Genomic DNA, 21,408 nt, shown 5'->3' with positions numbered 1-21,408 from the left:
AGAGGAGTTTCCCCAGGAACAGAACACCAAGGTGTTACACAACAAATGCACACGAGCAGTGAGCGTTACTCCAGAGCTGTGGTGAAAACACAAGTCAAATGTAGCCAGTGAGAGCCTGCCCCAAGTGTTTGTCTAAGTCTCCTGTCCTGGACAAGGATAAAACGATTCAGATTTTTCCTTCATGCCAGATCTCTTGTTTTGCTGCAATGTTTGGAGCTGGAGATCATCATTACAGATACCTACAAGCCAAGAAGAAAGAAGATAAACATGGGGAAGAATGTTGGTTTTCTCTTCACTCCAAGCCATGCTCAACAGCAGCGCTGCCTGAAAAAAGAACAGATGCCTTCCCAGTTTCCTGATGCATTCACTGGCAGTAGGTAGTAGAAGCACATAGGCTCCAAAGTGCTAGATTGTTTTCTGGGGTGAGGGAGCAGAGACAGCAGAAAGAGCAGAGGTTAGCTCCTCCTTCCTTTGTCTTGCTTCAGCAAGACTGATATTTCCTTTCCTACCAGTCAGTGGAGAAGAAAATGGGAGATTAATTCATCTCCAAGACATTCTCACTGACTGAGGAGCCCTGGTAGAAGTCTTGCAGAAGGAAACCCAGCCCCACGTTGGAGGAGAAGACCAAGGCCCCATGGTCCTTAGCAAGGAACTCTCATCCATTTCTCATTCCAACCACGATGCTCTCTATCTGCCTTTCTCCAGATTACTAAACAATTCACAGCAGAGCTCCTGTAAGCCCTGGACACACCCCCACCAGGGCCCTGATGGCCAGTGATTCCCCATGGAACTGTCTCCAAGGAGAAAATCACACAGAGATCACAGAATCAATTAGGTTGGAAAAGATGTCTGAGATCATCTAGTCCAACCTGTGACAAACATCACCTTGTCACCCAGACCACAGCACTGAGCCCTGCTGGCCTTTCCTTAAACACCTCCAGGGACGGTGACTACACCAGCACCTCCCTGCCCTTTCCACTATCCAATCACCATTTCTGTGAAGAATTCCTTCCTAAAAAAGACACTACACCCTAGTGCCATCTAAACAAAACTCGGCTGTACCTTTGGTGATTCACCCCCAAAATGCTAGTCAAGGACACACACTGGGACTCAGATCCACTGCCTTCAAGCTCAGCATAATGTTCTCCTGCTTCGTAATGGGAGGAAACCTCACTCATCCAGTGTCTCCATCACCTCTCAAAGCTCCTTGTCTCATAGTCCAGAGGTGCCAGCTCACTCAGAGCTCTGGAATCTGAGGGCAAAAAGACACTTGGAGGCTGACAGACAGCAGCTCAACAGTACCTACAGCAACTACAATCCCGTGACAGGTAGATGAGTTTACTCACATGGGTGGATGAACTTTCTGTGAGAGCCATCTGAGGCTGCTGAACTACAGTAGGATTGGGGGCAGCCTTGGCAGAGTATCATCTGTCCTCTCTGGACTAGGGGTATTCTTCAAACACCAGGCAGACAATGCTGTTTCCCAGCTGACTTCTGCTGTGGTTCAGGAAATTCCTCCACAGGATTTCTTTAGGTACTCAAAAGTCACTCTGCTCTCTCTCTACAGTTTTCTGCAGATTCATTGAAGCTGGTGCCTCTTGTGAGAGTTAATTGGAATTCCAACATCCCATGGAAGTCCTCTACACAGTGGCCAGTGTTCCTCACTTCTAGTCTAAAACCCTTTCAGATGCTTCTATGCTGTGGTTCACACCAGGGGGCCTGCATTACAACTGATAGTACAATTGCTCCTCTTCCCAGAATATCCCAACTTGTATTAAAATCTTACAAACTATCAGCAGAAAGGTAGGACACTGCCTCTGATGGACCTCAATTCCTGCAGCACATTCTCTATCGCTGGCTATTACTACACAATAAGGGGAAAAAGACAAGTTTAAAAGCATAAAGTTTCCAATATTTAAAATTCCCAAGAAGCTTTAGAGAAGATGGCAAAGGTACAGGTGAGCAGCCCTGGCTGGAGTGTCCTGAAGGTTGGGAAGAGAAATGCGGGTGCAGTGATGCTCACATGCTGCTAACAGGTTTATTCTGCTGGCAGGGATTCCCTTCAGAAGCATTTGGGTAAGTACTGTACACCACCGAGTTCAATCTGTGCTAAGCAGATTAGTTCCTTACCGGTGAAAGGTTCTGGGCAGCAGCAGACAGTTGCTCACCATGTGATATGAGGGGGCTGTCATTATGTTTCATAGATATGATATAATTATATGCTCCCTGGAGGGTACTTCTAATTGAATTATAGGGTGTCTCACAAGTATTCTGGGCAGCGGTTCGAGGAAGCTCTCACCGCCCAAAACAAGACAGAGATACCCTTTCATTCCATTAGATGTTCTCTCCAGGGAGCAGGCCATTACCTTATACAGCAATTCACTTCAAAAAATCATCTCCCCCTATTAAATTGTGAGAAAGGTACCTTTAGCAGAAGTTTGTTGATGCTGCATACTTGTTGCTCTCCTCCACAACCTCACAGCCCTGAGAAACTCCTTTGCTGCTACCAGGACAGCCCTACACCACAAGGGAGAAATCCCTTCCCTTCCCAGGTAACTGCTGGGCTCCATTCCCAGATTTGGGACAGGAAATATGGCACCACATGAGGTATGACACATCAGGCTATGTGTACATGGGAATCTCAGCCTTCTTCAAAAAGATCCCAAGAAGCTGTCTCCAAAGGCATTTGGCCTTGTCCCTGGCCTGGCCATTCAGGGGCTCCAGTCAATACAGCACATGCTGGGAAGGGTCCTCCTTCTGCCTGCTCATCCATCTGTCCTGCCTTCATGTGCCCCAGAGCTGTGAATGACCACTCTGGTCCCTCAGAGACAGACAGAGTGAGCCCAGCACAAAGCAGCTTTTTCCCCTGAGGCTGGCCATGCTTCCATTGCTGGCACCCAAAGGCAGTGGCCTATTTCACCCTTGGATTTTGGTCTCCATTTTAGTCTGGACTCGTTCAGATTTTCCCTCATGAACCAGATCTTTCCAGGAGAGCTGCAGCACCAGGCTTACAAACCCAGCTGCCCTGCTGTCCCTGCACCATGGCACCTCACCTCCTCCAGCTCCTGGATGGCCAAAAGCACTGCACAGGAACATGGGAGGGGATCAGCTACTCCCCACAGAGCTCAGAGAAGAAAAAAACCCACCTGCCACTTACTGATGGTCTCCCAGCAGCACAGGCAGCAGATCCTTTGCTCTTTACCCTCTTTCCTGGGCACTGCACTCCAAGGAACCCACTCTGCACTTCCCTCCTGCTCTGCCACTGCTGTCTACAGCTTACTGTCAAGCCAGGGGAGATGTCACTTCTGTTGTGCTGGATTTTTGCTGCCCCATACCATTTAAAGGATGGGTTAATCAAGCCTCTGACATTTTTTTTTAATCCAGTACCTCAAGGGAAAGCCAGCAACAGCTGCCCACCACAAAGCCTAATGACCTACTGAAGCTTCCATCAGCTCTGACTCCCACAAACCATGTCTAGCACTGCTCCACTTCTCAGGCCACAAAAAGAGCAAGAAAGACAATTATGTCAGGAATTTGCCAATCATAGAGCATTAAGACTTTCCAATAGGACAGGCATTGTCTTTGCCACTGAGATGGTGTATCCAGCTCCTCATGTTTTCCCAGTGCTACAGCCTCTCACACCAGCAGTAGCCAGGCTCTTCCACCCCACCACAGCTTTCAGACACTGGTCTGCAGGATCCAGCTGATGAAACCCTGAGAGCCCAGCAAGCAGTTATTGCTCATACATAGTCTGCTCACTGTGCTTCTGCCTTATTCAGAGTTCCACCCACCTCTGGTGGTGCCAGCTAACAGGACACATCTGGGAAAAACTGCCAGTTCACATGTTCCCTCTTCCCAGCTCCACCACAGAATGAGAAAACTACTGTGAGCTACAAAAGCCCATCACAACTCACCCCAAAAGTAACCATATTCAGTATCTTAGAAAACAGAGCATTTGATATCTTGCAAAGCCAATACACTGGTCTTGTCACAGCCTTCCTGAATAGCATTGTGATCTAGTTGTCTTTACTGAAGGAAATGGAGATAGCAGTATTAAACCAAAACTCTCAAGCAGCTGAGGTAAAGGAGAGACCAATCCAGGAGGGAAGACAGGTAAAGCTCAGATAAGTGGAGCAAAATTTCTACATTAAATATTGATGGTTTTATCACACTTTTTTCTTTAAAGGATAAAAGTGAAGCAGCAGAGTGCTCAGGTAGGTAATTTTCTGAGGGTAGGACACATTTGGCTTGCTTATCTAATGGAAATGCAGCAGGAGATAAACCATCAATGACACACTCAGCCAAACAGCCACAGCACAGGCAGGAGCAACCACCCCTGGAAACTCTTTGGAGCGGTGAACAGGGCAGAGAGAAGTTTCTTTCTTCCCCAGCACCTGAAAATACTAAAGGAGATTTTCCACCATCTAGCAAAAGGAGCAGGAGGACAGAGCCGTGGCTTTTAACACCCAGAAGGTCTCACACGAGGATGTGGAAGGAGAGAGTCAGGACAAGCAGAGGCTGTCAGGAATGTGCTGTTCAGAGGAGGGTTTCCAGTCACTGTAGTCCAGCTCTGGGGCTGCACCATGCTGCACATAAAGCTGCTCAGGCTTTGTGGTACCTCATGAAGATGCTTAGGCTTTGTGGCACCTCAGCAGATGTCTCTGCTGGCCTCCTAAGGACAGTTCCTGCAAACTGGCAGGCAGAACTAGAATTTCCTATCTGATATTCCGACTTCCACCTCGCTGCCCTTCCAGCACAGTCCACCCAAAGGGTGTGACCCAGGAAGCAGCCAGTGTCTGCTCAACACCAGGACTGACTTCAGCTGAAATGCTCACAGCAATACATGCTGGCACCCAGCACCCAGGCAGAGACTTGAGGGGCCTCATCTGTCAACAGCCCATCTGCTAAGACAGCTGCAAATTTGTACGAGTCCACATTCCTCCCACCTTTAATCTGCTGTTTTCACTGAAGCTAAATGGAGGATGAACTTGGTCCCTAGTGCTTCAATCAGCTAGCATAGCAAATTCTTTTATCACCTTTTTTCCTGACACGAGGTAAATAAAAGCCAAAGCACACTGCTAGCAACAGGTAAATCAGCTCTTTTTTGGAAACAGCTGCCATCTTGCACCAGCATGAGCTGCTTCTCTTTAATCGCATCAAAAACATGCTGAAGGACCTCTGGGTGGGGATACTTTAGACTCTGTTGTTCTCTTCATCTCATTTACAGAAGGATAAGCCCATACTTAACACAAACTTTACTGGCATTCTGATTTGTTAGAAGTCACAGACACTTTATAATGATGCTGTAAGTAGCATTCCCACTGCTGGCCTTCAAAAAAAAATTCCCAGCACGTGTGATGGGATGACACATGGTTCAACAAGCTTGCCACCAGCATCACTTCTTATCCCCTTTAGCTGCATCACTCAAACTTCCTCCTTCTTCTTTACATGTGGGAAATAAATACAATCTGTGCCTCTAACTCTGTGAGTAAAGGATGTGGCCTCTAAGTTACTCATTTTGCAAAGGTGCTCTACTCAGCAAGGCATGAGTCAGTATGAGTTAAGCAGGCAAACCCACAGTAAACCTGTTTTATCTTGGATCAGTTCTCTGGTCTTTTAGTTCCTTTTTAAACCAAAACTTGGTTGTGTGATTTGTCAGGGTGAATTTCTCTGTGTTTGCCCTAAACTAGGAATATCACTGCCCTCTCCTATACATCCCAGAATATCCCTTTGAAGGGACTGCTACTTGAAGAATCCACTAGCTTCCCAAGAGCTGCCAAAGAGCTGATCTCTGCCACGTGCCTCATTTTTGAGCTGGGGTCCCAGGTCTCCCCTATTTAACACTGTCACTTAATGCCTCCTTTGATGGGCAAGAAGTCAGTCCCTGAGACAGGATGTTTGTCCTTCATGGACAGAGGGCAAGTATATTCCCCTGACACCTGCCAACAGGGCTAGCTGGGAAGGTAAAGGTCAGCTCAGGGCTTCTCTTCTTCCCAGTGTGGTGTCAAGGTCTCACATTTCTGCAGGCTGGTTTTACAGACACTCCAGAAACAGTCCCCTGACACCTTACACTAATCCCCTGCAGGTCACATCACCTAGACCTCACAGTGGCAGAAATTACAGCATCTGTGCATGTATGTAAAGGAATTCAGTTAAATTAGATACTGCTGAGATGCTGATAACAAAACTGACAGGAGAATTTCACAGCAAAAAGCAAATACAACAGCCTTTCACCACTGGCAAAATACTGTGAGCAAGTTTGCTTAACTGGAGGGCAGCTGCTACTGTTTCCCCTTAATGTGAATTAAAATAGGGATCAAGAACTTCTAATTTAAGTGTAGAAGCAGGAAAAGAAAGCCAGAAGGTGCTCACCCACTAAAAGAGGCGAACTAGAGCAAAGTTTGGAGAATTCAATCTCAACAGGCTCTAATAGGGAGGAAGCATTTCCTCCTGAGAGAAGGAAAGCATCAGCCTCACACAAATTCTCATTGCTGGAGCCCCACTAATAAGTCTTAATTTTTTGAAGGCTGTCTTCTCAGAGCCCAGAGCCTTAGGGTCAGTCTATGGTGTGTGAGAGCTATTGAACAAGATTCCAGACTAAAGTAGCAAAATAATTTTGTTATTTCCTTGGTCATTAATTGGAGTCATCACATCTGATATAAATAAAGCAAAGTCTGCTGATGCAGCAGACCTCCATGTCATGTAGCCAAAATTTAATTTAGGAAAATGAACATCCAAAACTGCAGCTCCTCTTGTCAGCTTGGGGGAATAGTGAGATATTCCAGTTACTGCCTACACCTGTACCAGCCCAACTCTCAATGTCTGGAGAGAGGTCAGTGAATCTACAAAAATTCAATGTGGTCCTGAGTAATGGGAATCTATAAGCTTGATGTACACAGACTTTCTCTGGATAGAGCACAGGTCAGCAGTTCAGGGAGATCAGCTTTTATTCGTGTCTTTGCATTTGATCTGCTGGGTAATCCAGGAGGAAGAGAAGTAGTTTTCTCTGTATTTTTTCCACATCTGCAAAATGGAAATACTGTCTCTCAATCTCCTTTGAAAAGTGCTATGAGATCTACCGATGAAACACCAAGCAAATGAGCAAATCAATATCAATATGCTATCAATAACAGCATTCCCCTCAAAATGACTATTTACCCCACAACCAAGACTGTGTAGGTGATCAAATTAAAAATTTGACAGTTTCCTCAAGTGCTGCAGGGCAAAAAGGAAGGCAAATTAATGATTCTAAGCCTCAGTGTGACATCCTTCAACCAGAAAGCCGCCACTCCCTTTTCTCCACTATTACCTTCACCAGATCTGCTGGAAGAAGCCAACAGCCATCACAGCAGGTGAACGAGCAAGGGCTTAGGGCCCAGGGTCTCTGTGTCCAAGCCCTCCTGGACAGGAGGGGAAAAGGAAGGGGAAGGGATACTGACCTTCCTACCAAACAAGGGTGGCACAACACACAGGAGACAAGGCAGCAGCACCAGCATGTGCTGTCTGCCCTGGGGGAACTGGTAACCAGCAGCCTAGGGGCACAGCACCACCGTGACCTCCATCCAGACAGGACCACCTCTAGCCACCACATGCACACAAAGACACACATTTCATGAGCCCCCTGCCAGAAACTGTCTGAAGCCCCCAGCAGGAGGATGATCTTTCACTGCACAGTGCCGTGGCAGCCCTTTGGAAGACCAGCATTACCAAACTAAGCACATACTGGGAGCCAGCCAGTGACTCCATGGTGCAGACACAGCCATGCACACGGCAGCCCATGGGATTCTCTGCGGGGAAGCAGGCGAGGAGAGGCAACATGCAACTTGCACAACATCCTGCCCAAATCCTGAAGGGAAGGAACAGTATTTCACTGCCTGTCAAGGCAGGCTAAATATGTTTGTCTCCAGCAGTCTCTGCATAGGAGTAGACAGCCCCTCTGATATTAAGCGCTCTGCCTAACACACACATGGATAAGGGACTTTAGGTTTCCATGTGTTACCAAAGTTTAGCCACGCTGACTTTGCAAAGAGGCTTTGCAGCCCACTGAACACCAGTTCAACACCACAGCACCTCTCGATAGCCAGCTCCTTCCTGAGCCACAGGCAACACTGGGAAGGCTCAGGGTAAATGGGTTTAATTCCAGTAGTCTGCAGGTCCTGCAAGTAACATAGCAAGCAACAAAGGCACCTACCGAAGTTCATCTCTCAGCCTAAGCCTTAACTCAGTACAGCTGCTGCAAGAAACAGGGCCACAGCAGAACTTCATTGTCTAGCTGGCATATCAACTAGCTATTGGTGACTTGTGTATCTTTCCAAACGTTCTAAAACAAGACAAATTTCCATATGAATTTGAACAGTTTTAAACAGAAGAAACAATTAAATAGAGAAAATTTAAATTAAATTGAATGACTTGATAGGAGTTCTCTTTCTAATGTAAAAAGAAAATCCTTTAAAACTCAATTCATTTTTTGCTTCTGGCTCTTAATGATTTCTTTATTGCTTAGACATGATAAAGCAGCCAGGTCAATCATTCTTCCACATTTTCATACCTTCAAGAACCTAACATTTATTTCCATACAAAATCATTTAAAAGAAAAGTATTCAGTCATCTTGCCAAAAAAAAAAAAATTTTTTTTTATTTGACTGATCCTTTTAGTCAACAAGAGAGCTAGGATTCCACTTCAGCTGTATAGGCTATATCTGGCCTATATACAGGGGCAGGAGTTCAGAAATAACAAATGTATTGAAAAGAAGGCAGCATAATCAAATATGTGAGACTTGATCAATTCCCTTCTCAACAGACAACAGCATTCAGGATTATACGGCTTGGTTCACAGCTATCCAACACTCGAACACACCCATACATACACATGCACACACACACACACACACTCTGCATAGGACCATACTTCACTAATAAAGGCATTGTTTCAAGCCCCCCTAACCTCAGCCTGCTTTCTCTTGTGCTCCCACCCAAAAGTGAGTAAGGAAACTTTGACTGTGTTAGTCTAGAAAGAATCACAGAGGCAATAAGCAAGACCTGCTGGCAGGACCCATTTCCCTCTTGTTCTGTAAAGCTCACATCAACTCAGCTTTTTTTGGTCCCATATGTTTTAGGGAAAGCCTCTCAAAAACAACCCTGAGAGAGTTTATTTTGTTTTGTTATATCTAAGTGAAGACCTGTTCTCCATTTAGTTTTCAGGGAAAGCGCTTATCCTTGGCCCTCGGGATCTGGTAGGTGGCAGCGCCTCTCCCATAGTTTGATCTCAGGGATGCTGTGTGATCCAGTGCCCCTCAGATTAATTTAGCCATTGCTACATCTACAAACTGCTTACAGATTGCCTGCTGCTGCACAATGCACTTTTTTAGTTCATGTGATGGAGAACAAGCCGAGAGCATGAACTGAAGCTTTGCTCTCCTTCAGTTAATACAGATCAGTGCTTCTTGGTGGCTGCAGTTCTGCAGATCCTTAGCATACATGCATAGCCCAGCACTGTCCTGCATGTTTGCAAGATGCTGTTAAATAATTTCTCTCCTCCATGAGCCAAAAAATCATATCCAAGTGACTCCATGAGAAGACTGAGAAGGTTAAGGCAGTGAGGCGGGCATGCTGGTGTAGGAGTTTTACACCAGCATGGAAACTAGAGCCCAAGTTCCAGTTTACCTAGGCAAGGATCTAAACAATAGGCTGAAGTGGGGAGCACATCAATTTCTCACTGCTGTCTGACTCCCTTTGTACTGCCTACTGATCATCTTAGTCTCCCTGCTTCCTCTCTATTCTGTAATGGGCTTGGTGGACTCTTGGTTCCCCCTTCAGTGTGCAGGGGATGTCAGTACCTCGTGGTAGATCCCCCTCATGGCAAGGCATCTAAGAGGCAGAGACTCAAATACTTAGCCAGACAGTGTTCTGGCTATTTTGTGACCCAGTGTCTTCAGACAGCCTTGTACCAAGCAATTCTGTGACTCATACACTGCCCTCTGGGTCAGCAGAACTGTACCAAAAACCCTATCCACCCATCTTCCCAAACTGGGCTGAGCAAACTAATTAATTAGGATAGCAGCATTATGAGTCTGAAGTCCAAATTCAGATCTAAGTCACTTCAAATTTGTTTACAGCCTAAATATTTACTCAGAATTAATTTTCTGCATTCAGATCTAGAAAGCAGAGAAGGAAGAAAATATTAAACCCACCTACTACCGCGTCCAGGTTTCTACAGCTGCTACAACCTGCACCCCAGAGAGGAGCTAGCAAAATGCAGCAACTGACCTGTGCTCACTGAATTTAAAGGCCAAAGACTGATTACTGAAAATTACCTCCACGTTTCCAGACTAATATTCCATTCCTGTAATTTCTGGAGGTATGAATAAAGGAGTAAATAGGGAGTCAATAAAGACATGTGCTGGCTGATATGATCTCCCTCCTTGTTAGGCTTATTAGTTTGATTAAATGCTATGTTGAGCCACTACACTAATTCTAGCTTCAAAAGAAATTAAAATCTGCCAGCCATATGATCTCCATGGCCACTGTGGCTAGTGGGCTTTGTTCCCAGCAGAAGTGAAAGTCTCATTAATGCATCAGGTGTGGCCACCATTTTAAATACCCTATAAATGTCTTGTCTATGTTCTAGGCCATTGCTGGGGCAAAAACTACAGTGTTAAGCAGCCTACACATACTTGTTTTCTGGACTGCCTTTTTTTTTTTAGTAGAATCTGTGCCACAAGGATGCTCCTGGTCCTGCTGAAAGTGATTCGTTTTAACCCAAGTGAAGCAACTATATAAATATGCTCTGACCTTCTGTCACACTTTTCAAAGACAAAAAGAAGTCTTCCATTAGCCAGCACACAAGAAAAAGGGAGTATAGCTCAGAGTACTCTCTGGTACCCCAAATCTGCTGGCCTTTCATTGATGGGTCATCTTCAAGCAAGGAATGTCTCTTTGCTTCAAGACCCGGTTGAAGCAAAATAGTACCCATCATATTTTGGTAGCCTGCTCACAGGAGACCGTAACCAAATATTTAACATTTTTCTTCACTTTCTCTACAAAAATCAGCTTGCAGCTCAATTAAGGAGACTGACCTGCGTGGCCCATCCTCCCAAAAAGGCCAGATTAGGACAGCTGATCCCCGTCCAGCTCTGAAGCCAGCCAACAGGAGCTTCTCTTCCTTTAATAGGAAGAGCACATACTTATAATCAAGCATCAAGACTATGGATATTAGCTGGATTAAATAGTTTAGTGGGCTAAAACAGAAGGTCCTATCAAATTAGAACATCCCTACTTCATAGAATTTAATATATTAACATCCTTCTGGGCACAGTATTGGGAGGCTTGGCACAAATATTTCCTTTCTCTGATATTAGATGCAAGCCTGCACAATTCTACCGGTGATAGATCAAGTGATTAAGTTTTTAAGAAAAGGAACTAGGCACTTATTACTCGGGAGTTTTAGCACCAGGCTCACACCTCTGTCCTTCTCCCTACTCAGCTAAGGGATTTTTCTCATTCCTCACTAACGTTAACAACAGGTACTTAGAGCAATTAGACATTATCTCCTCTCTGGTCTTTTATTACTTCCTAGCTTAGCATCAGCTACTTAGTATGCAATAAAAAAAAGTTGAATTAATAGGATGGCTGCTGCTTCCCTCCTTTATTCTGTATGAAAACACTGGGTCATGGAGCCACATGGGCAGGCTGTGATCTGCAATGCTTTAGACCATTACTGCCATTCGCCACAGTATTTTATTAGGGGAAAAACCACAGGTAGCAAATGAACAGATGTACAGGGATCATAGAGAAGGTGATGTAGGGAATATGGGTAGACCATAGAGCCATGAAGGCTGCACGGTTTTCAGGTCCAGCAGAATAGCTTTGCAGCTGTGCCTGTGCTGTGAATTAGCTGTCACACAGACCTGCCAGTTGCACAGGCAAGCCTAGGGACACAGGTATGAAATATTGCTCCTGTGAAAATAAAACCCCAGGACTACTGAGCAGCTCTTGCATGCCTGGGAATAATTTTTATGAACCTTTAATCTAGGGATCGCAACAAAGCCCTGTGTTCCCTATGTTTGGTGTTCAAAAAGAGGCTTTCCCGTGTTTGCCCAGCCAAGTAAAACCTCATCTTTTTTCTTCTCTTTCTACCTTAACTCTCCATTAACCCTTAGCTTTAGTACAGGACCTCAGAGAATGATGTATTTTCTTCCTATCCCCTGGTCCCCAGTATTTCTAAGCCTCAATTTGTCATTCCCAAGAGGGAAGGGACAAGAGCTTTGAGCTCTTAAATCCTGCTGTCAGCTCTTGCCTGAAAGAGGTAAGTAGGGAAACTGATGGAAAGCTGAAGAAAGGAGCCTGTCCCTTGTCAGCATTCACCTGTAATGGACTCAAAATGTGGGGTTAAATACCATAACTAGACCCGAGAACAAAAATGAATGGGGTACTTACACAGTTTCATCATTCTTGAACTCCAGCTCCCCATAAGTGTCTTCGAAGTCTTCTCCACCTCCTTTCGCTGTCCCTTCTACTGTCCTAAATGGCACTATGACTGTACCCCGCGCACCTGATGTCCTTAGGACTTTGACTTCCATCACACCAATGCTCTCACTGACATGTATAATGTCACACTCAAATGTGAAGATGCCAGCATGGTCATCATCCAGGATAGTCACTGTGGCCACACAAGGAGAAGCCAATATGGCCTTTGGATATGGGGAGTTACTGAGCTCTGGTGGTTCCTCACTCTCCACCACACGGAGGTTACTGAGCCGCACAAAGAAATGCTCATCTTCCTCAAATATGTCATCATCAATAATTCCCACCGAGAACTCCTTCTGGGTCTCCCCAGATTTCAAAACAACAGTCCCTTCTGTGAATTCATAGTCAGCACCAGCATTGGCAGAGCCATCCTCTGTTTTATAGTCCACATAGATGGTCTTGGACATGTCCCCTCCTTTCCGCACCACTGTCAGGAGAACGGCACCACAGTTCTCAAGACACTGGTAGGAGCACGGGTCAAAATAAATTTTAGAGATGAATTCCTCGGGTTCCTCTGGCCGTACCTCATGCAAGCTAGTGGTTCTCTTGGCTTGCTCAGCTGCGTGCTTCTTCAGAATATTGCCAGCTCCCGTCATCATTCTGGTTGCTTGAATGCGATAAAAGGCTCTGCTCTTCTGCTGATGAGACAAGGCATAGTAGTTGGCCATCTCTACCAGCTGGTCCAAGTCCTTTTCTGGGTGCTTTTGCTTCAGGTCCTTTAGGATCCGGATCATCTCTTTGCGAGATTCATCTACCTCCTTCCCCTCCACAGTCACTAAGTTCCCATCTAGAAAGTGAGAGTTCATCATCTTGCCATCCATCTCAATTCCCTTCGGGTGATCGCCTTCTGATTCTATGATAATGCCCCTGTGCTTATCAGTACGGTACTTTTTGTGCATGTACTTATAGAAAAGCAGGCGTCTATCTGCTATCCAAGCCAGAACGACACAAAGTGGAAAGAAGAAAAGTGTGAGCAGGCCTTCCCAAACCTGAACCACACCTGGAGAGAAGACAGCAAGGATCATGTACAACCAGATGTAAGCAAAGATGCTCCATGCAGCTGTGACAAAGAAAACCCTCAGGTGTTTTATCTTCCTGGTTTCCCCATCAGGGATCACATAGACACAGATGGCAATGATGATAAACATATTGAACGCAGCGCTGCCAACAATTGTGGATGGCCCCAGGTCTCCAGCTATGAATCCATGCCCGCACACTTCTATCAGAGACAAGAGGATCTCAGGAGCAGAGGAGCCCAGAGCCATGAGGGTCAAGTTGGAAACAGTTTCATTCCAAATCCGAATGGTGGTTGTTGTGGTCTCTCCATTGGGTTTCTTAATTGTTATTTCTTTCTCCTGCGATGTAATGACCTCTATAGACGCCATGAAACGATCTGCAATGATGGAGACTCCAAGGAACATGTAGATCAGCGCTACAAAGTATACAATAACACGGGCAATTTTGTCCCCAAGAGATGGGTTTTCTGGGTACCATATTGGCAGGATAACACCCTCCTTGCAGTCAAAAGATCCTGAACACGAGCTGTTTTGTACTGTACTGGTTGAGTCTCCCGTCAGGCCAGCATCCACCTGCAAACCATGCAAAAACAGCACAAAAGTAACCAGCCCAAAATGGAGGAAGGCCGAGGTGACAGGCTGCAAGCTTAACCACGCCATACACAAGATGCAACTTCCACTGTGTAGATCCAAATAGGCCGAGAACCTGAAACAAACAAAACAGAGAGGGGGGAGGGAAGCATGAGAGAGAAGGAAGATGCAACATTTACCCAAACGCACTTCAGTATCTCACCACTGAAGAGTACTGGTAGAGATGTATGGGTTGTCTCTCTGCCACTTTGAAGAAGGTATTTAGCAGGGACTATAACAAACTGCAGCATTTACATGCCCTGCAGATGAAGTTCAATTGCTAGAAAAGTAATTCAGAGGAAAGGTGTGTGTGTGTGTGTATGTGTGTGTGTATAATAGCTTATTTCTGATATACAGCATGTGCAACAGAAGAACTGAGTGCTCAGCTGTCACTCACCTAGTGATGCCATGGTGATCTCCCAGCACACTGTACTTCAACTCAGCACAAGCTGTCAAACCTAAGGACCCCCCTGCCTCAGAAGCCAGGAAATAAAACAAGTCAAGCAGTCTCTAGCAACACAAAAAGTACCATTTAAGGCCAGTGAGCAATCTCCAAATGACGTCCATTTGTAGGACGTAATTCAGTTATAAATCATGGAGTACCTCAGTGGCCAAATCAACCCCACAAAGAGCCTCTCCTAACAGGCTGCAGAGTCTGCAGAAAGGTCCCAGGGCTCCTCCAACCTTCTGATGCACGGGGCATCCATGTTAGAAGTTACAGATATCAACTCAGAAATAGGGCAGAAGACTCCTGCTCGGCAAAGCGCCAAAGGCCATATATCACTAGCCTCTCCTTTGCCATCTGGACAGTCACATTTTACATCAATAATCGTGCTTTTAAATGGTCACAGAAACCTACAAAAATGCCACATTTAGGAAAAGTTGTGCTCATAAAACTCAGAAGACAGAGCAAAATGCATGTATCCACCAACATTCCCTTTGCATCCCTAAGAAATTGATGAATTTTCAAACATCTTCTAAAATGAAAGTAATCTCTAACCTAAAATACCATATAAAAACAATGGAGCTGATTGATGCAGCACATAGATTTGGCATATCACTGCCCAATAATACCTTCTATTACTTACAGACTAAATTGCTGTAGGGCTTGCACCACTTAAAATTGGATTCTGAACCCTTCACATTATCATGGATCACACAATTCTCCTTCCTTCCTAACAGGCCTCTGGAAGAATTTGATCTCAGGCTTAACTGACAAATCACATTTGTGAGTCTAGACACAGGCAAGTATCTCACAGGAAACATCAAACTTAATAGTGGCATTATCTACAGCACTTGGAAGGTTCAAAAGCCTTAACTCCCACTAACTTTCATTGAGGTTTGTACTGCCAAATGAGCAGGCCTGGGATTCATTTCCCCTACTGTAACTACCCAAATCTTGGGCAGAAAGTCAAACGAAGTCTCTCAGGCTCCCTTTGTAGTCAGAGGAAAGAGACAGTCATTGCCATGGAACGATCCTTCCTGTCCCACCCTGTGCTGACACTAAAGATGTATTTAAGACCTACATCTCCAGAAGGGATTATGTCCCTTTACACCTCTCTCTGCTGTCTCAAGAGGATGCCCAGTCAGGCAGATTACAGCAAGATGCCTGAACTTCAGTTCAAAGAGATGAACTTCCTCCAGAACATTGAGGAGATCCACCCCCCTCTCTGAACTGTAAATATTCCAGACAACATTATTGTGTTATCAGCAGTAATAAATGCATCTCAAATGGCTATTTTATCATCATGTTGTGTCGCTCGCCTATTTCCAAAAGCGGATGCAATCTTCCCAATATCAACAAAAAACATTTTCAACTTTCAGATAAAAATCTATAAAGACAGCAAAACAGGAAGGAAAGCGTGAACACGGACTGCAAATGAACAAAACTGTTCCTGACAAAGCACAGCAGAGGGGAGAGAATTGATTATGCAGTATCAGGATCACAAATCCATATCTGACACCCTTGATATTAAAAAACAATACAGTTCTTCATGCTGTGTGGACTAATTCAGAAGAGTGAGATTCTCCCATGTTTGCCTACATACCTTCCCACTCCAATGCCTTCTTATCTAACCTCCTGCCTCCCCCCAGCCTTGATCGAGCTCCCAGGGATGAGAGGGACCTCAGCCCCAGTGAGGACTGTTAGACAGCCCCAGCCCCAGCCTTGAAATCTCACTAGAACACCCCTCTGCCTGCACAGCTCAGGGTCACAGGGAGGACTGAACTGCCCAGCAAATATGACTCAGATTCAATTTGATGCTTCCATTTTGTCCTCCTTCCCTCTCTGCACAGTATTTGCCTAGATTTCTGGCTGCAGGGTGTTGGGAAACCCCTGGGAAAGGGCCAGTGAACATGTGCAGGGTGACTATGAGCCACAAGCCCAAGATCTCTGGGCTGCAAGGTAGATGTGTGCACACAACAGCAAAGATGACACATTCCAGGTGCCTGTGACGCGAGGTGCACTCAGAGGCCAGCTGCATGAGCACAGCAGCTCCAAAAACACCCCAGGCACATCAGATCATCCTTTTCCATACTGCAGCTTCTGGCAGGTATCCACCAACCTCTTGACACTTTCAGCTCCCAGCACCTACTTAACTGTACCACGTCCAGTAGGTGCTGTGTCTTCCAAGATCAGCCATGTAGAAATGGCTGACAGAAAGACAGGAGTAATTTCAAAAACATATATGTGACTCAAGCACCTAAATTTGGTTTCAAAAATTATTTAGGAGTCTAAGTACCACTTCAATTCAGAGCCTTGTCTAGGAATAGTGCAATGACTAAATGCCCTCTGAAATAAATCAGTGCTACCACCAACCTCCTTCTCTGTGGGACAAACAACTTCTGTAATTAACACTGTCTACTTTCTGTAATGCCATGATGGTTTCTATTGCTAGGCATTCCTTAACACGCTCCAGATTTTTAATTTGATTTTAAGCAGAGGGTAATTTTACTATTATTTATCAAACTAATAGTATGTTATCTCAAAGACCATCTCTACTAGGGTAGCCTCTATTTATGTGTTAGGATCTCCAAACTCAGGCTATGTGTTGCAGACTAAAATCCCAGAATTTGGGAACATTTTTCTTCACTGATTTTCATTTGCTTTGACACCAAGTGGAGGTCACAATCATTTTTCTAAAATGAAATGATAATGACTCGATCCCACAATTCTTTGTCAGATAAAACTTCCCAGTGGGATCAACAGGAACTTTGCTCACAGCCATGCTGTCTAATAAGATCTTAATATATGTTCATTAACATGAAAAACAGTAACCTAACCAATCTGAAAAATACAGTGAAGCAGCCTTATGACCATCCTCCTGTTGAGAACTGCTGCAAAAATGCTTTATAACGGAATAAAAGCATTAAATTTTAAACCTGGTCTTAAGAAAACATTGAGGTATCAGTTTGACACTCAGGTAAAGGTAACAGAGGACAGAAGAGTTAAAACTCACTCTCTAGCTCCAGGTCAACAAGGTTGCTTACACAAGGTGCAAGTTCTCCCTCAGATACAGCTACTAAACTCAGTCCAAAAGCCAGCAGAGGGGAACTCCTGGCCTGCCCGGAGTGCAGCAGACACATCCCCACTCCTCCTCTGTGCAGCGGCATTGATCTCAGCAGGGCTGACTGTGGCAGGAGACAGCCTTCAGCGTGAGAGCCGCTCTGAACACCAGGCCTCCATGTGGGCTTGCAGCCTGGAGTCACTTCTAGGCACTCAGGAGGCGTTGTGGAGTCACCCCTCTGACAGCAGTGCGACAAAACACATCCACATTGGGCACAGAGAGGTGTCATTCCATGTCACTGCCCTGGCCCTACGCGATGCGAACAGCAGGAGGCTGCAGCAACAGCAGAAAGTTAGCTGGTACTGGGTGATCAGGAGGATCATAATTTCTACCACCTCTTTGCTATCAGATATAATATTCTCCCACAGGTCTCTGCCCTGCTACCGCTTCCAAACTGAATACACACAAATAAGGGCATTGGCAGTGAGGGGACCAGAAAGTGTCCCCCGTCCAGTAGGGTAAGCTCAAAGCAATCCATGCGAAAGAGAGACAAAGTCCTGTGAGCATCACTGCACCAGGATGAGCAAGCATTCAACAGCAAGGCTCTGGGAAGACACATAATAGTTATTTTAGTGGAAGGAACTCCTTCTACAAGAGTTGACAATGGCCACATCATCTGTAAATGGACAAATAGAACACATAAATAAAAAGATGACTCTTGAAATACTTCTGAAGGCAGTCCAGAGGGTAGTATTGGACCGTGCTTGTCACAATTAAGGTCCCTTCCAACCCAAACCACTTTATGGTCGTAAGAGACAATTCTAGTATATTTTAAAATAGCTGAGTTTCAGAAGATTGATGGTTTGTCTGCTGTGAATTTGTATTTGGCATAAAGCTGGCAAGGCTTAAATCCCTTACAATTTAGCTTTTTGCATACAACTTCTCACACGATTCTAGAGGTAAGGATATTTTCAAAAGGAAGCATTTACAAGAAATTGAAACAAGAGGCAACATAACACAGTGATGGCTGATAATATGTAACCTCTACATGCCAAGTTCCTAACATCACTGCTCATTAAATACAAAACCAAAGGCAACTCGCTAAGTCTCTGTTAATTTCATATTTAGGCAAAATGCCCCTTATACCATCACAAAAGCCTTAGGATTTGACCCGCAAATAAGATCAGGTTTTCTGGCACCTCCCTCTCCTTCTCCTCTTTCTCCCACTTCCCAAATAAATGAGACATGGGAGTACATCTGTGGCCATACATCCTCTCTCCCCAGCTCGAGACTAGCCAGGAAAGGCAGCTGATTAGATCTCATCGCGGGGTGAGCCCTACTCAGGCGTGGGTGCTGCACTGGGGCCAGGCAGAGACAGCTCAAGATGCACTTGGCAAGCATCTGTCCCAGCACAGAGCAGACACAGCACTGCTATCAGCATCATCTCACAGCCCTGCTCCAAAGCTGGGGGAGACAGAAGTAAGGCTCAGCTTAATAACATGACTTCACATTCCTCAGTTCCAAAGCACATAAAAGCTTTTTGATTGAACACAGGGTTTTTTATAACCATGAGCAAAAATTGAAATTATAGCCTTTCTGCCAAAGAACACAAATAACTGAGTTTTTGCAGAGGAGGTATTACTAATGCACGGTCCTCCCTCCCCCAAAATAAAAGCACAGCAAAATATTTAATACAAAACAAAGCCTATTTTTCAATTGTCTCCATTGAAATGCTACTGGGCCCTTTTCTCATCACTGCAAGATCCAGAATGCAAGTTAAGATTTACCTGCAAGCCAAAAGCCACAGCAGTGTAATCAGATCCATTCTGTCTGACAAGTACAAATTTCCAACACAGACCAAGCCTTAAACTGTCAGAGTGATGGCACTTGCCTGCCTGTCTGAAATGAGCACAACCAAGGAGCCCAAGCTGACTTTATACAGGTTATGACACAGCAAATAGGTAGTTTACCTCTGTACTACTGCACCAGCTAGGTTTTATGAGGGAAACAGGACCATAACTCATGTCTAGGCCATGACAGATCATCACAGCTCGGCTCCATGGAAAAGTTATGGCAGAGAGCTATAGGTGCTTGTTGCTTTGCACTGCACAGTAAACATGCCAAAGCCCAGAATTAGCTGCCTATGGATTAATCCCCTTGGTATGTATCAAAAGCAGCCTTTCTTTTTGCTCAAGACAGTGCAAAAAGCTACCATAAAAAAAGCTACCAGCTCTCTTAGCAAGTCTTTAATATTTACAAGCTGGTGTCTCTACTAATTTGAGCAGTACCCACCATTCTAGCGTGGAAAATAGGTGTTAATTGACATAACAACTCGAGTCTACTAATTCCATGTAGAAATGCTGCAGTGATGAGATCCAGCTACATTTGGTGATCCCAGGGGTGGTCCAAGCAGAACACAAGTCTGTGTACAGCTAGGAGCAACCTCCAAACACTCAGTTTGCCCTAGGGAACCAGTCCATGCTGCTTTTTTCTGTATTTTAGTGTCCATGATGCTCCTGGAAAAGCAGGGGCATAAACAGCTAACCCATAAAGACGCCTGTACTTAACTGTCCCCTTCCAATACCCCACTGACTGCACTTGACTGGTCAGGCATCTTATTTCCTTGCTCACACCTGAAAAACATCCGGATAGGATAGATGGATATATGGATAGCAGAGCTGCCATTTATGCTCTGTACACAGACGTGTATAGGAGGTGGCAGATACTGCACAAAATCTCTAGTGGGCAGCCACAGCCACAATTTAAGAGCCATCCTTATTCATGGCGTGGGGTAGCACAGCCTCCTTTGGAGCCACGGTGTGTTTGCTCTTCCTCTCCCCACACACATCCATGTCTGAGATTCCTCAGCCTGAGAGACAGCAAGAGTTACACTCTTTTTCCCCAGAACCGTAGCCTTTTTTACATTCAAAAACCAAAATGTAGTACTTAGGCTGACATACAGATTAGTAGTGGGCACCCTCCTGCTTCAAAGGCAGCGTTATCTGCTCAGATATAGATGAGTTTTTTTTCTTTCCATGAATATTACACAATGACTGTTGTTTTTCCAGGACTTTCAAGCAGGCAGTTCACACAGCAGGTAGCAGGGATCTCTGGAGGCCATCTAGTTCAACCCCCCGGCCAAAGTAGGGGCACCTAGATCCAGTTGCCCAGGACCACATCCAGATAGCTTTTGAATATATCCAGAACATATTCAAAAATATTTTTGAGGCTATTCAAACACAACCTCTCTGGTCAGCCTGTGCCCATGCTCAGTCACCTGCACAGTAAGAAAGAAGCACAGCTATGGGGCCCAGGCCTGCTTGTGACCACCACATCCCACTGTTAGTGCACAGGGACCCAGAGCAAACTCATCCTGTGCACAAACTGCACCTGGAGCTCACTGAGTGCCTCAGTGACAGCCACATGCATGTTTGGCAAAAAGTCACTGTCATGGCCTTTCAGAAGTCACTGGGAAGCCTCCCCATTGCACATTTAGAGGCAAATCTTCAAGGATCAGTCTTTTCAAAGCATTTAGAGGAGTTTCTAAACACAGTTAAAGCCTTTAAGAGGCTTGCATCCCAGTGCAGGTGAACATCCCATTCTTCCCAGTATGAATGGCCCCAAACTGAGAGGGCAGGTTCAGGCACATTCTCCAGACTCTTATGCTCATGATGTGAAAGGCCCAGTGGAGATGCTGAAAATCTTCCCTCCTAGGTTTAGGAGGCTGAGGG

At 45.2% G+C, this 21,408-nt stretch overlaps 1 protein-coding gene across 7 annotated transcripts in view; it reads right to left on the bottom strand.

Moving 5' to 3' along the window:
- The window catches only part of SLC8A3 (solute carrier family 8 member A3), a 113,362-nt gene that overhangs the window by 78,942 nt on the left and 13,012 nt on the right, over nucleotides 1-21,408 (bottom strand). For 6 of the 7 annotated variants that reach the window (XM_005522538.3, XM_088057919.1, XM_005522540.3 and 3 more), the window contains exon 2: nucleotides 12,436-14,247. In XM_005522538.3, coding sequence (XP_005522595.2) covers nucleotides 12,436-14,201 — 1,766 coding nt within the window. In that variant the 5' untranslated portion in view covers nucleotides 14,202-14,247. Of the gene's footprint in view, nucleotides 1-12,435; nucleotides 14,248-21,408 lie in introns of those variants that run through there. The other variant, XM_088057922.1, reaches the window with a different exon arrangement.

The sequence above is a fragment of the Pseudopodoces humilis genome, chromosome 7, assembly GCF_049639895.1.
Source record: "Pseudopodoces humilis isolate 2021_Gansu_Grassland_sample_001 chromosome 7, ASM4963989v1, whole genome shotgun sequence".
In the NCBI taxonomy this organism is placed as follows: Eukaryota; Metazoa; Chordata; class Aves; order Passeriformes; family Paridae; genus Pseudopodoces; species Pseudopodoces humilis.
Note: the sequence above shows the minus strand (reverse complement) of the source record. Positions and strands in the feature narration are given on the sequence as shown.